This window comes from Bubalus bubalis, chromosome 8 (genome assembly GCF_019923935.1).
Source record: "Bubalus bubalis isolate 160015118507 breed Murrah chromosome 8, NDDB_SH_1, whole genome shotgun sequence".
Lineage (NCBI taxonomy): Eukaryota > Metazoa > Chordata > Mammalia > Artiodactyla > Bovidae > Bubalus > Bubalus bubalis.
In genome coordinates this window covers 46601824-46618146 of record NC_059164.1, presented here as the reverse complement: position 1 = coordinate 46618146, position 16323 = coordinate 46601824, and the positions used below count along the sequence as shown (strand labels likewise).

The 16323-nt window shown below is 45.2% G+C and overlaps 2 protein-coding genes across 12 annotated transcripts in view; one reads left to right on the top strand and one right to left on the bottom strand.

Moving 5' to 3' along the window:
* The window catches only part of ATXN7L1 (ataxin 7 like 1), a 388443-nt gene that overhangs the window by 31892 nt on the left and 340228 nt on the right, over nucleotides 1–16323 (top strand). For 10 of the 11 annotated variants that reach the window (XM_025291076.3, XM_025291075.3, XM_044947166.2 and 7 more), the window contains one exon: nucleotides 4600–4723. The gene's annotated coding sequence lies outside the window, so the exon portion shown is untranslated. Of the gene's footprint in view, nucleotides 1–965; nucleotides 1218–4599; nucleotides 4724–16323 lie in introns of all 11 variants that reach the window. The other variant, XM_044947162.2, reaches the window with a different exon arrangement.
* Nucleotides 1–16323, bottom strand: part of CDHR3 (cadherin related family member 3) — a 71584-nt gene that overhangs the window by 45716 nt on the left and 9545 nt on the right. The window contains exons 2-4 of the mRNA XM_006042820.4: nucleotides 10823–11025; nucleotides 4654–4819; nucleotides 1210–1307 (exon numbers count right to left, since the gene is read on the bottom strand). Of these exons, the coding sequence (XP_006042882.3) occupies nucleotides 1210–1307; nucleotides 4654–4819; nucleotides 10823–11025 (467 nt within the window). The remainder of the gene's footprint in view (nucleotides 1–1209; nucleotides 1308–4653; nucleotides 4820–10822; nucleotides 11026–16323) is intronic.

Genomic DNA, 16323 nt, shown 5'->3' with positions numbered 1-16323 from the left:
GACAAACACATTTTTAACTTATATAACAAGTGTGTTATTAATAAGTATGCATTAAAGCACCTAGTATTACTCTTAACACATAGTAGGAACCCATTATGAATTTGAATATTAATCACTTATTCATGCAAATAGAATCTTGGATGAATGATTGGGTTGGTTGGTTGTTTTTTTTGACAGAAGGATTGTCTTCTAATGATAACAAACTGATAACCTTAAAACAGCTTTGTTGCAAACCCTGTAGAACCATATTCTATCAGACCTGGAATTCACTCCTAAAGCTCTCTTCTTCCTGTTAGAAAAAGTAGTCTTGCTGAAGCTGTTAATCATGCAGCGAATGCAGAACAGCCTCCTTGTATTGCCAGTTCCCCAGGTGTCATATTTCAAGTATTTGCTTCTCTGTAAGGCAGGTTTTCCAAGGTTAGGCAGGTGACGTTAGCTCTGGTTTTGTCCTCTCCAGCCTAGGCTGCCTGGCTGCAGTGGGTACACAAGGCCCTGCTGGTGGGCAGAACTGGGAGCTGAGGCATCCTTGCTCAGGAATAAACTAGGAAGCCTCTTGGCCTGAGGGTGAGTAGTTAGAAGAGCTCCATTGGCAGACCCCTTGAGGAAACTGATTAAAGGTGGAGTTTAACGGTCTCAGACTGAACGCCTCAGGACTCCGTCTCCTGCTTTCCTTTGTGGAAGTCCTCCTTTACTTTGAAATTCCTGGGATTCTCTTAGAATTTTCTTTTAAAACTGGCTCCAAACAGTTTGGCTTCATCTCTTGAAAAGGAAGTGTTATTGCCTTCCTTTGAGGTATATATTGTGTGTTTATTTTTGAATAATACAGCGGTTTTTAAAATTACCTTGGAATTGAAAAATGCTGAGCAATTTCGATACACCAGGCTAAGTGACTTTCTGTGCATTTTCTAATACTAATAATCTCCTTACTGTGGTACGTGTTATTCTAGTATTCTTCCATTTTACAGATGGAGAAATTGAAGCTCAGAGAGGTTAAGAACTTGTCCAAGACCACACAGAACCATGGATCCAATGTGGGATGTCTGTCTCCAGAGACCCCTCACCTATTCCAGCCTCCCTGGTGCTCTGTGCCTGGAGGTGGACAGCACTTCCCTCCCATTGCCACTTCCCAACCTGCCCCACTGAGACTCCAGGCTCCTGTGTCAAAGGCCTCACAGAAAAGCTGCTTTTCCATTTAATAAGGAAACTTACACTGAGGGGTAGGTTTTGACTTGTGTCTTCTGGATCGAAGGCCTCCACCTGGTAAACGAATCCAGGCTTTGTTCCTTCCACTATGTAGAGGTCTAGACCTGTACCAGGGTCCAAAGGGGAATAAGAAACACTTTATTAGGTAAAGCAAAGGAGGAATTCCAAAACCAGGACAGTCATTCACAGTCAAAGGGAGCCAAGCATATTGGTGTTGTGGGAAAGAAGACAGCTATAATAAAGGCTGTGAATAAGACCACTGGCCAGCTTGTAGGGGTGGATCCATTTATAGGGATTAATAAAGAGCTAGGGTTGGCCAAGCTGGTGTCAAGCCTTTGTGTATCTCCCAGGTTGAGGGGTGACCAGGGGGCAGGAAGTAATAAGGGTAGAGAAGTGGAAAGTAGCCCAGGTGGGAATTTCCAGTGTGAGGCTGCTCCCATTCCAGATCTTCTTTCGTGTGTCCTTTCCTCTTAAACTGAACCAAGGTTACCCCTCAAGCGCACTTAGCATCTCAGCAGAAAGTCAATGAAATGAGAGGCCTCCTAGTGGAACACAGAGAAGATGTGAAAAGGGAGAGAGAGGGCTGCAGGGGCTCAGGAAAAGGGACCAGAAATGGATGTCATCTGCTTCAGAGTTCTTGGCGGGCAGCAGGAGGGCGGGCAGGGTCGCTGGGTACTGCCAGCCCTGCCTGAGGAGCTGCCATGCTCTGCTCCAGTGCCTTCTTTCTGAGAACCTTTCTGAGACGTGACTAAGAATTTTAACATTAACTCACTCTTTTGGAGACGCTGTGCTGAGGGCTTATATATTTTCTCCTTTCATCTTCATAACAGCCCTATAAAGTAGATGTTGTAATAATTATCTCCACTTTACAAACAGGGGAACAGGATTAGAGGAGTTGTGGGGTTGTCTCAGCTGGTAAAGAATAGAATCACAATTCAATAACAAAAAATGAATAAAATATGTGAATGTTAGTGAGCAATGTTATGGGGAAAAATCAGGGAAAGGAGTGTGGTGAGTTGGATTGCCATGTTAAATAGAGGGCTTCCAGAAGGTTCACTGGCATTAGTGTCAAGATTCTTAAAGGAGGAGACATAGAGAAGAAGGGGAAGGAGCAGATGAAACAGTAGATAGACGCAAAGATGCCAGTGTGGAGTGTGCTTGGGGTATACATAGGTGGGTGAAGAGGTGTGTGGGAGAGGAGATGGGGATTGGTAGGGGCTCATCAGATCTTCTGGGGCCTTAAGGAGACTCTGACTCTCGGTGTTTAATAGGATCCCTCTGGCTGCAGGGCAGGGAAGCCAGGCAGGTGGGCACTGCCGTGGCCCAGGTGAGCCATGGTGGAGATGCTGGGGAGGGGCTGGGTTTTGCATAGACTTCGAACCTGGTGGGATTTCCTAATGGATCTGATGTTGGGTGTGAAAGACAGAGGGGAGTCAATGATTACTGTGAGGTTTGGGCCTGCAAAACTAGAAGGATGGAGTTGCCATTAACTGAAATAGGGAAGATGAGAGAAGCAGATTTGGGCAGAGATGGTAGGAAGGGGGGCTTCCCAGGTGGCTCAGATGGTAAAGAACCCACCTGCCAAGCAGGAGACTCGGGTTCAATCCCTGAGTTGGACGATCCCCTGGGGTAGAAATGGCTACCCACTCCAGTATTCTTGCCTAGACAATCCCATGGACAGAGGCAGCCTGGTGGGCTACAGTCCATGAGGTCCCAAAGAGTTGAACACAACTTAGCTGCTAAACAAAAATAACAAATGACGGTGGGGAGGGAGATGGAGTGGGAGTCAAGGGATCTGGGGGCACATTTCAGTTTAGATTCCAGCACCAGTTCCAGGTGTTGGGGTGGGGGGTGGTGGGGGGCACTTCCCATACCACCAAGCAATTCTTTAAGACTGGCTGGGTGTCCCACAGTCCAACTCATTCAGACAGTGTCTACCCAGAGATAGCATCAGACTTCACAGGTGCGGGGCTCCATCCTACAAGACAGCCCCTGCCCCTTCAGATGCCAATCACAGGCTTAGGTGGGCCCCTCGGCTTCTAACCAACCAGGTCTAGATTGGAGGTTCCCACAGTCCCCTCCTCAGGTTGGAATAATTTGCTAGAGGGGTGTGCTCTAGTGAACTCAAGGAAACATTTACTTACTAGATTGTTGATTTATTATGAAAGGATATAAGTCAGGATCAGACAGATGAAAGAGATGCATAGGGCACAGTGTAGGAAAGGGGCAGCGTGGAAACCACGCCCTCTCCGGGCACCCACTCCCCCCAGGTTCCACATATTCACCAAGCTCTCTGAACCCCTTTCGGGCTTTTATGGAGGCTTCATTGCATAGGCCACTATGAAGTCACTGGCCGCTGCTGACTGAGCTCAGTTTAACTCTGTCTCCAGCCTCTACCCCCTCTCCACTGTTCAGCCCTCTACTCACATAGTTGTTTCCCCTGGTGGGCAGCCCCCATCCTTAGGTGGGGTCCAAAAGTTACCTCATTAATGTAACAAAAGACACCTTTATCACTCTCATCACTTAGGAAATGCCAAGAGGCATTTCCCTCCTGTGTCAGGAGGGAAAGAAGACCACATATATATTTCTTACTATAAATCACAACATCACAGATAGTGATTAGACATACAAATGGAGATGCTGGGTAAAACAGTTTCTATTTGAGTCAAGAGTTCAAGGGAGAAGCTGGTGTAGAAGCTTCCTAATTATCTTGGAGCACAACTCTTACATGTGTGTAATGTGATTGAGTTTCTAACTTGCTTTGTCCAGAGGATAGTAGAATGCTAGGTTGAAGTTTAGCCATCTTACTTGATTTTGTTATTAACATGCTATACTAAAGCAGATTCCTATGAGAAGACCTCAAGATAGTTTGTATAAAATATAATGTTGATAGGTTAATAAAGATGACTGGAAACCTCCCCCCCCAAACAAGCAAACAAACAAAAATAATGATGGACTTGGGAGTTGTCAGTGTATACATGGTCTTTGAAGCCAAGAGTTTAGGGGAGATGACACAGGAAGTTATCTTATGCTCCAGTCCCCTATACTGTGTCTACTCTATAGCAGATCTCAGATACACAGTCCTCTGGAGGCGTCGGCATCCATGGCGAGGATGAACCATGGAAGTCAGCGGCCGGTACCCAATGCTGAGCCTGAAACAGTCTCAGCCCACATTCCTCCAGCATGATCCACTTGCGGTCCTGAGCTCCAGCTCCCTCCACAGGATCAGGAGAGGCCCAAGCCATGGATGGCTAAGGCTTTGTAAATTATTGGGTGTTATTATTAGGAGTCCTCGGCTGGAGGATATTTCATTTATTCCCCATTCATTAAGCAGCTGCCTTTTCCAGAGAAACAGCTGTTTGTTTGTTTACTCTTCTGTTTTCCTCCATCCCCCAGGGTCCTGCCTGATGCCGCTGTCTGGACTGCATCGTACACCCCAGTGTGTCTCACCTTTTGCCAAGTTGCCCTGAAACTCAGGCGGCTCATTCACATCTGTCACCTGGACTGTCAGGACCTGCAGGTCAGTGACAGCCATGTCATCCTTCACATAAATCTTCAAGTCAAATATGTGTGGTCCTTCTTCAAAATCTAATTGTTCCATACCAGTGGTGACAACCTAAAAGCAAATGCAGAAGCCATAGAAACCATGTGTTAAGAAAAGGTCTGTTTTGTGTGTATACATTTTGCAAATGGATATTAACTAGCAAGGAGGCAACCAGCATCCTGAAAACCATCTTTCCCTCACTGTCAGGGGAATGGGCTGTTTTGCCTGAGTCCTTTCTATATAAACCCCATGACACTGCACTAAAAGGACTCCTGAGTGTGAAGCTGCTCTTCACAGGAAGACAAACATTCAGGAGACATCCTAGTTCCATCTACTGGAGATGGAAAGCATGAAAGCTTTAAAGCCTGTCACTATTTGGGGTAGGCTCTGAGGCAAGTCCCTTAGATACCCTGCAGACTGTTTGATTTCCTCTTCTTTAAGAGTAAGATGCCTCACTTCCCTGGGATAGCTGTTACGTTGCCTCTTCACTCATTTCTCCCTTCTAATTTTCCAAGGCCATGTCTAAGACTAAATAAGAGGAGAAGGATAAATCTGCAGAAAGAAGAAATGATATTTATTTATATCAATAGCCTCTTTGTGTTTGGGGGTGTATTTCCACACATTCTCCCACTGTCGGAAACGTGTGCTCTGCACAAGGGTTTTGGAGATGTGGGAGGGGCACCAAGAACCAGGGCCAGAGACATATCACTGGAATCTAGTCTATGACCAGCAGGAGCCTCCGTGGTGTGTAGTGGGAGGGCCCTGCTGAGGTCACCTGGAGGCCAGCCTGTGACCCCTCACATCAGCATGCACATCCCTGCCACCAGCATAGCTGTGGAGCTCCAAGAAAGCCCAGAGCCCTTTGCACGTCAAGGACTAAATTTCATCAATGTCTTAATTATGTCTCAATTAATAACCTTTTGGTTATTAGTGCAACTGGGGCCAGGCAAGGAGGCCTTCAGTATTCTCTGTTGAGAAGAACACTTAGCTCCAATCCAGTTTCCGTTGCTGGACTTCCATGTGACCTTGGGAACATTACTTGACTTTTCCCCAATTTCGTTTCCCCATAACTATCATTAGGTAAATAAGTCTCACCCTAGTTAAACAGCTGGAGTATAATACAAGATATGAAAACAAAGAGCTAGATCAGGGTACTGTGGAAATTCAGGGAGAAAACATTCATTGTGAGATGTGTTTAGTCAAGGAGGACTTCATGGAGGAGGTGGTGGGTGTCATGTTTGACTTTGCATAAATCTGGATTGATTATGAGAGGAGAGGATGGTCATGGATGTGAATGAACCCATGCTGTGGAGGGAGCACATAGGGAGGAGGGCTGAAAGAGACATCGCAGTACTCCTGTCACCATCCACAAGCAGGGTCAGCCTAGGCGCCACACAAGTGGAGATAACCTACCTCTCTGCTTGGCACATGGGCAGTGAGAGGCAGCATAACATGAAGGTCAAGAGCTTAGACCCTGAAGCCAGACTGGCTTTAAAGCCCAGGCTTCCCATGGGTTAACCTTGCTGTGCCTCAGTTTCCCTAGCTGTAAAGTGGGGATACTGATGGCATCTGCTTCCTAGGGTTGTTGTGAGGATTCCACGAGCTAATCCATGGGTTACTTAGATCACTGTCTGGGGCTGAGTGAGCACCCAGCAAATGTTGCCTTTTATTGTCATTAGATGTTGAAAACTGTTCAGTGAATGGGTACCCATCAGAGCTGCTCCCCCATCACAACTATCGACTCTGCTTCCTGACTTACCCCCTAGCTTCCAGCTAAGCCTGGAGCCCTCTTCTGAATCCCACACTTCCAGACCCTTCACCATAGTGTTCCCTATTGACAGTCCTTCTCCTTGGGACTGGCTCAATCATCCTAGAGGAAGGAACTAGAACAGTCAAGTAAGGGTCTCAAATGTTGTCTGTTGGAACCAGAGGAATTGGGTTGCTGCCAATACATGGAAAAGTTGCTTTTGTTGTCTTTATCAGCATCCTTCGATAGCTCAGCAGGTAGGGCAGAGGAGTGTAGACTTGATAGATGTGGATGTCCTTAAGTTGCTGGTTTGATTCTGGATCAAAGGAAATGCCTTGCTTGTTTGTTTGTCAGCAGAGTAGTGCAACAGGAGTGTGCTGGGCTCATAACCCAGAGGTCAATGGATCAAAACCATCCTCTGCTAAGTGTCCTCTTCTGGAGAAGGGAATGGCTACCCACTCCAGTATTCTTGCCTGGAGAATTCCAGAGACAGAGGAGCCCGGTGGGCTACAGTCCACGGATAGCAAAGAGTCGACATGACTGAGTCACTAACACCAACATGAATTAAATGTTCATGTGCCAGGCTCTTGCAAGCTGTTTCGTGGAGTATTTTATTTAATCATCACAACAACTAGGTTATAGGTTGGGAAAACTTCCCCTATTTCATGCATCAGGAGACCAGGGCAGGGAGGGGAGAGAATTCCAAGAGTCACGGCTGAGAGTGGTGGAGCCCCCTCCCCACCCTTTAAGAAAAGTATTTATTTGCCTGTGCCAGGCCTTAGTTGTGGTGCGTGGGATCTCTAACTGTGCTATGTGTAATCTTTCATCGCAGCATGCAAACTCTTAGTTGCAACATGTGGGGTCTAATTTCCTGCTCAGGGATCAAACCCATGTCCCTGCATTGAGCATGGAGTCTTAGCCACTGGACCACCAGGGAATTCCCTGATGGAGCCTCTTTGATGGTGGGCAATCTAGCTGCAGAGTTTTGGTAAAAGACGATGTTTGGTTTTAGGTTTGAGGTTGTTTTGGACAAGACTGAACAAATCTAAAGTGTCCATGGTTCTCACGACAGCGGATAAGGACAAAGGGGTATCAAGTCAGAGGTGTGCTAATGGCAGGGGAGCAGCCGCGGCTGCCACGTGACCTCAGAGAGTGCCTGCTCTAGCAGCTGGGCTGTCACAGCTCCCTGACTCCTGGGAGTGTTCCTTCTTAGTGCTGCTCCAGGAGGAAACCCCAGCGATGAGCCTCAGGCATCCCTCTTGCTGGGCAATAATGAGGCAGTGCAGTGTGGGAGTGACGAACAGGGGTTCTTGGGGCCAGCCTGCCTGATCTCAAATCTGAAGTCTGCCACCAATTAGCTATGTGAGCTTGGGCAAGTTGCCCAACCTCTCTATGCCTCAGTTTCCCCACCTTTAATATGCCAATAGTAATAGCATAGCACTTCATAGTGTTGTTATGAGGATTAAATGAGTGAATTCACAGAAATGTTTAGGGGAATTCCTGACATACGTTAAGTGTTCCGTAAATGTGAGTTACTGTCATCATCATCATTAATCCTCCTCATACGCCTCCATCATTAATCCTCCTCACCCCCAGAGTCTCAGCAGCTGTGTCCCAAAGCAGGGTGGCCTGGCCTCTGGCATGACTGGAGGTCACCCTTAGGAAGTCCTACATGACTGAGTCCCAAGGCCAAGAGTGACAGACCTCTGAGCTGGAGACCCCAGAACCTCATGGCTAGGTGACCCTGCAGAGTGTCCAGGAGGAGTCAAGTTCTGCCACGGAGATGACATCGTCATGTTCTCTAGGAAAAGCCCTTGTGAGCAGTTTGGGTTGGAGAATAGGATCTTCCTGGAGGGGATAGTTGATGATATTGGGTAGTTTCTGGGGAGAAGCAACCAGTCGTTAAGAACGTGTGAACCTGTGGCCCATTCTAGTGCCAACACAAGGTCCTGGGTAGCTGCAGGCTGTGGTGCCAGGATGGCACCAGGATTGGGACCAAATGCTGAACATTTGAGCCCAGATCAGTGGAGTGGCTAAGACATTCTCCATTTGTAGAGGTCAGGAACAGGATGGAATTCCTCCTTGACTGACAGCCCTGTTTGAATCACATGTGATGTGGGAGGGGAGATATGATAGTGAAAGATTTGGATACTTATCCAAACAGTAATAACTGTGCGTGGCAATTGGAGGGGACAGAGCCTGAGACTGGGAGTAGGAAGACCTGAGTCAAGTTCTTATTTCATCCTTTCTGGCTCTGTGATACCAGACAAATCAGTTAACCTTGCTGTCTCATTGTGATCTTATTTATAAAATAGGGATTTACAATTTTAATAGTGATAATATCAGTGTTAGTAGTAACAATTAAGAGATCAGGATATGAATGTGCTTTGAAACCTCTGCCAATCTGAAATAGTTTGGTCATCCTCATCATTAAAGGCAATAGACTGCAAGAGGCTGAGAAAGAGGGCTCTCAAGTGGAAATAACGCAAATATCTGTCAACTGATGAACAAATAGACAAAATGTGGTATATCCATATAGTGGAGTATCATTCAGCCATTTAAAGGGAATGAAGTACTGATCCTTGCTACAACATGTGTGACCTTTGAAACTTTATGCTTAAGTGAAAGAAGCCAGTCATAAAAAAAAAAAAAAAATACAATATGATTCAATTCATACAAAGGGACCAGAATGGGAAAATCCATTAAGACAGAAAGTAGGTTAGTGGTTACCAGGGCCCGGGGGGATAGGAGACAGGGGAGTGACTACTAATGGATTTGGAGTTTCATTTTGGGGGGATGAAAATGTTCTAAAACTGGATTGTGGTGATGGTCTGTGAATAGAGTAAAAACCACTGAACTGTACACTTTCAATGGGTGAATTACATGCTATGTGTATTATATCTCAATAGAGCTGTTTAAAAAAACAGAGCTCTAAAGCCAGACTGCCTGCCTTCCAGTGTCAGCACAGCGATAGCTGTGCAACACAGGGCAGGTTATTTCACGTCTACTGTATTTTTCCTCATTTCCCCTATCTGTACAAAGGGGACAATCATGCAAATAAAATCACTGGATTGTTGTGACTATTACAAAAGAGCACATGTCAAGTCCTTTCCGCAGCGTCCAGCGTATACTGTGTGCTCTGTAAGTGTAAACAATTGGCAAGGCCTAGAGGCACAGATGAGCAGCAGCTGTTAAAGATGAACCAGATGTCAAGGGAGCAGGTCTACAGGCAGGGAAGTCACAGAAACGGCAGCTGGGCCCCAGGAATGTGCACTGGATACTGAGGTGGAGGTTGCCTAAATGTGTGCAGGATCCTTACATGCCAGAGGCCCACCCCTGGGGTGCTGAGAATACAAGATGCTGGGCTCTGGCCCCCAAGTCCATGGGCTCCACAGGTGTGTTCTGAGGCCCAGATATGCACACTTATTGAAAGTTCCCTTAGTGACTCTAATCATCAGCTGGGTTTAAGAATACCTCGTATATTTCTCAGAGAGGCAACCAAGCTCAGACCAAGCAGGCCCACGGGGTACCCCTAGAACCCAGAACAATGGCAGGTGGGAGCTGGGGCAGGGCTGATAATGACTGTAGGAGGTTCCTGTGCCCACTGAGGAATGAGGTAGACATGGGAGAGAACGCACTTCAACAGGGTCCAGACACCTACACCCTAAAGACATCCTTAGAAGGCCTTTGAGGTTGTCAGTGGAAAACATGCAATCAGCAGGTTCATCCTGCCTAAGGAGAAGTGACAGCTTTGGGAAAGACCAGATGACAAACTAGAAAACAGAGCCGCAGTGGCATAGCTCTTGAATGTGATTGATTGGGTCTGAATTGTCCAAGAGGAACAAGAGCCATGCAGTATAGCTAGACATCCAGACTTATATTTTTATTAAGGGTGTGTTCTTCCATATGGAATATCTTCTCATAAATTTCCTACTGAAGAATCACCAGGTACTAGTTAATCAGGGTCTGGTTTCTAAGGAGATCATTACACAAACTATTCCACCTGAAGAATTCAGCTACCATTGGCACTCCTAACACCTGTTATCATATGAGGGTGGTTGGCAATAAGAAATGAGCCTTTTATTTGTAACAAATTGAACATACTGTTCATTTGGACTGGATTAAATGGAGGGAAAAAGGTCCAAAAGCTACAGGGGCATCTAGCACAGAGGGCTCTAGAATGCCCAGAACAGAAGGTCCAGATCTTACAAGAGGGAAAATTAAAGCAGGAGAAGAGGAAGAAATGACCACTGATCCAGAATTCCACCCATACCATCTTCAGGGCCCCTCTTTGTGAGCAGCGCCCTTGGGAATAAGACAGTGCTTACCTCAAAGTTGGTGTCTGACAGCCAGTTCACCCTGAAGGCCCGAGTGAGGGGACTGGAGTTGATTATCAGGGGGAACCCTGGGACCACAGGTGACAGTGATGCTGATAATTTCACAGAAAACATGTGCACTGAAGTCTCAGGTGGAGAATTCTCTGCCACTTTGCTCATAGCAGGTAAGTCGATTAGGTGTAGTGCCTGTCCGCCTGCAGATATAAAAAGGATGCAAAACGACATGAGCACAAAGCCTTGTCCTGAAAACAAGGACTTAGCAGCTTGGTTTGTGGCTTCAACTCGTAGCTCAGGGCAAAGCTGGAAGCCGGTCACTCCCCAAGAATGAAGACTCTTGCCAAGAGCTGGAAACAGGAATGTGAGATCTTCTTGGAGCCAAGAAAACAACCACCACTATACAACCACGAAATCTGCTTCTGTCATTCTGGAAATAAAGCTGCTGTTTTTCCTCTTACCTCTCTGCTTCCTTTCGTGTTTCTCCCAGCTTTTGTGGAGAGCCAGGGAGAGGGAATAGTGATATCTTAGAACACAGACACCTCCTTGAAGGACTCAGTCTGGCCACAGCATCCTCTGTCTTACAAAGACCAGGGAGCCTTCAAGAGTTTATTTTCCTTCTCTGTGTCAGTGTTAAATACAGAGAACATTGAGAATGGAATGTGCATGACTGGAGAACTCCAAAATCACACCAGCTCTCCCCGCATCCCTAAGCATAATCTCATAAGCCCTCTTGGAGGAGGTCGCCATTAACCCCACCATAGAGCTGCTAGACTTACACAGGACTGGGAAATAGACTCTTGGAGGGCACAAACAGAACCTTGTGCACAAGGACCCAGGAGAAAGGAGCAGTGACGCCACAAAAGACTGACCCAGACTTGCCTGTGAGTGTCCAGGAGTCTCCAGCAGAGGCGTGGGTCAGTGGTGGCCTGCTGCAGGGTTGGGGGCACTGAGTGTAGCAGTGCATGCATGGGACTTTTTGAAGGAGCTTACCATTATCTTCATTACCTCCACCATAGTTCGGCCCCAGGTAAATAGCAGGAAGGGAACACAGCTCCACCCATCAACAGAAAATTGGATTAAAGATTTACTGAGCATGGCCCCCCCATCAGAACAAGACTTACTTTCCCCCTTTGTCAGTCTCTCCCATCAGGAAGCTTCCATAAGCCTCTTATCCTTCTCCATCAGAGCGCCGCAGACAGACTGAAAACCACAATCACAGAAAATTATCCAATCTAATCACATGGACCACAGCCTTGTCTAACTCAATGAAACTATAAGCCATGCCATGTAGGACCACCCAAAATGGATGGGTCATGTTAGAGAGTTCTGACAAAACATCGTCCACTGGAGAAGCGAATGGCAAACCACTTCAGTATTCTTGCCTTGAGAACCCCATGAACAGTAAGAAAAGGCAAAAAGATAGGACACTGAAAGATCAACTCCCATCTGGGTCGATAGTACCCAATATGCTATTGGAGATCAGTGGAGAAATAACTCCAGAAAGAATGAAGAGACGGAGCCAAAGCAAAAACAACATCCAGCTGTGGATGTGACGGGTGATAGAAGCAAGGTCCGATGCTGTAAAGAGCAATATTGCATAGGAACCTGGAAGGTTAGGTCCATGAATCAAGGCAAATTGGAAGTGGTCAAACAGGAGACAGCAGGAGTGAACATTAACGTTTTCGGAATCAGCAAACTAAGATGGACTGGAATGGGTAAATTTAACTCAAATGACCATTATATCTACTACTGTGGGCAAGAATCCCTTAGAAGAAATGGAGTAGCCATCCTAGTCAACAAAAGAGTTGCAGTACTTGGATGCAATCTCAAAAATGACAGAATGATCTCTATTCGTTTCTAAGGCAAACCATTCAATATCACGGTAATCCAAGTCTATACCCTGGCCAGTAATGCTAAAGAAGCTGAAGTTGAATGGTTCTATGAAGACCTACAAGACATTCTAGAACTAACACCCCCAAAAGATGTCCTTTTCGTTATAGGGGACTGGAATGCAAAAGTAGGAAATCAAGAAACACCTGGAGTAACAGGCAGATTTGGCCTTGTAGTACAGAATGAAGCAGGGCAAAGGCTAACAGAGTTTTGCCAAGAAAGCACACTAGTCATAGCAAACACTCTCTTCCAACAACACAAGAGAAGACTACACATGGACATCACCAGATGGTCAACACCGAAATCAGATTGATTATATTTTTTGCAGCCAAAGATGGAGAAGCTCTATACAGTCAGCAAAAACAAGACCGGGAGCTGACTGTGGCTCAGATCATGAACTCCTTATTGCCAAATTCAGACTTAAATCGAAGAAAGTAGGGAAAACCACTAGACCACTCAGATATGACGTAAATCAAATCCCTTATGATTATACAGTGCAAGTGAGAAATAGATTCATGGGACTAGAACTGATAGGCAGAGTGCCTGAGGAACTACGAACAGAGGTTCATGACATTGTACAGGAGACAAGGATCAAGACCATCCCGAAGAAAAAGAAATGAAAAAAAGCAAAATGGCTGTCTGAGGAGGCCTTATAAATAGCTGTGAAAAGAAGAGAAGTGAAAAGCAAAGGAGAAAAGGAAAGATATACCTATTTGAATGCAAAGTTCCAAAGAATAGCAAGGAGAGATAAGAAAGCCTTCCTCAGTGATCAATGCAAGAAATAGAGGAAAACAACAGAATGGGAAAGACTAGAGATCTCTTCAAGGAAATTAGAGATACCAAGGGAACATTTCATGCAAAGATGGGCTCGATAAAGGACAGAAATGGTATGGACCTAACAGAAGAAGAAGATATTAAGAAGAGGTGGCAAGAATACACAGAAGAACTGTACAAAAAAGATCTTCACGACCCAGATATTCACAATCGTGTGATCACTCACCTAGAATCAGACATCCTAGAATGTGAAGTCAAGTGGGCCTTAGGAAGCATCACTACAAACAAAGCTAGTGGAGGTGATGGAATTCCAGTTGAGCTATTTCAAATCCTGAAAGATGATGCTGTGAAAGAGCTGCATTCAATATGCCAGCAAATTTGGAAAACTCAGCAGTGGCCACAGGACTGGAAAAGGTCTGTTTTCATTCCAATCCCAAAGAAAGGCAATGCCAATGAATGCTCAAACTACCGCACAATTGCACTCATCTTGCACGCTAGTAAAGTAAGGCTCAAAATTCTCCAAGCCAGGCTTCAACAATACGTGAACCATGAACTTCCAGATGTTTAAGCTGGTTTTAGAAAAGGCAGAGGAACCAGAGATCAAATTGCCAATATCCATTGGATCATCGAGAAAGCAAGAGAGTTCCAGAAAAACATCTATTTCTGCTTTATTGACTATGCCAAAGCCTTTGACTGTGCAGATCACAACAAAATGTGGAAAATTCTGAAAGAGATGGGAATACCAGACCACCTGACCTGCCTCTTGAGAAATCTGTATGCAGGTCAGGAAGCAATAGTTAGAACTGGACATGGAACAACAGACTGGTTCCAAATAGGAAACGGAGTACGTCAAGGCTGTATATTGTCACTCTGCTTATTTAACTTATATGCAGAGTGTATCATGAGAAATGCTGGGCTGGATGAAGCACAAGCTGGAATCAAGATTGCTGGGAGAAATATCAATAACCTCAGAGATGCAGATGATACCATCCTTATGGCAGAAACTGAGGAAGAACTAAAAGCCTCTTGATGAAAGTGAAAGAGGAGAGTGAAAAAGTTGGCTTAAAGCTCAACATTCAGAAAACTAAGATCATGGCATCCGGTCCCATCACTTCATGGCAAATAGATGGGTAAACAGTGTCAGATTTTATTTTGGGGGGCTCCAAAATCACTGCAGATGGTGACTGCAGCCATGAAATTACTCCTTGGAAGAAAAGTTATGACCAACCTAGACAGCCTATTAAAAAGCAGAGACATTACTTTGCCAACGGAGGTCCATCTAGTCAAGGCTATGGTTTTTCTAGTAGTCATGTATAGATGTGAGAGTTGGATTATAAAGAAAGCTGAATGCCGAAGAATTGATGCTTTTGAACTGTGGTGTTGGAGAAAACTCTTGAGAGTCCTTTGGACAGCATGGAAATCCAACCAGTCCATCCTAGAGGAAATCAGTCCTGAATATTCATTGGAAGGACTGATGCTGAAGCTGAAACTCCAATATTTTGGCCACCTGATGTGAAGAACTGACTCATTTGAAAAGACCCTAATGCTGAGAAAGACTGAAAGCTGGAGGAGAAGGGGACGACAGAGGATGAGATGGTTGGATGGCATCACCGACTCAATGGACATGAGTTTGAGTAAACTCCAGGAGTTAGTGATAGACAGGGAGGCCTGGCATGCTGCAGTGCATAGGGTCACACAAAGAGGACATGACTTAGTGACTGAACTGAACTGAACTGAGAAACCATAGTGATGCAGCTACAAACCAAGGCACAGCAAACAACCCCCAGAAGTCAGGATGTAGGTGTGGAGAAGCATCTCTCTCAGAGACTCTAGAAGGAACCAACCCTGTTGATACCTTGATTTCAGATTTCTCGGTTCCTGAATTGTGAGAGAATACATTTCTGCTGTGTTAAGCTATTCAGTTTGTGGTAATCTGTTACAGCAGCCCTAGGAAACTGATACAATTGCCACTTATTCAATAAGTAACAAAGTCAAAATTTACACCAAGGTCACCTTCTCAGCCAGCTTCCAACCTTGGCCACCATTAACCATTGGGGACAAAGTCCCTAGAATGGGAGGAGGTATAGGCGGGACAGATCTACAGGGTGGAAGAATTTATAGAAACAAACAAGCCATGGGAAAACATTGACTTTTATAAGAGAATGTTTTTACTTCAAATTTGAGGGAGGGGAGACAGAGGAGCAGGTGGAAATGCAGGAAAAATTGAAATATAAACCCATTCATTGATACAAGCATTCCTAAATCTAAAATCATCTGATTTCGCTTAGAGACTAAAATGCATTATGCATAAGTTATATTTTGCTGGCAGAATTATCTGGTTTTATGGACAAGGACTGTGCAAGGACTCAGAAATATCAAAACAGCTGAGGTTTAGGGTGATGTGAATACAAATGGATTTTTTTTAATCTATTAAAATTGACTTTAATATTATAGCATTCTTGTGATTAAAAAAAAAAAAACCCAGAAGCAATATAGTATGTCTAGAGTATTTAGAGGCAAAAATTTCCCTGAAATAGTTTTTAAAAATGAGCAAAATAATCAATTGCTGTGGTGGGTTGGGTTTTGTGGGTATAATTCCCTCAAGCCCTCTTTTCCCACCATTGGAGTCTCCAGCACACCGCCCTGCCCAGCCAAATTGTTCACAAGAGTGTTCCCTTTCGGCTCAGCAGGGCAAGACAGTCATGAGCAAACGGAAAGACTGGCAATTTGTTTCCAAGGACTCCACCTGATCTTGCTGCAGTGATTTGTGCCTCTCTAACCAACAAGGAGGTAAAGAAAATATTCGGAGAAGGCAATGGCACCCCACTCCA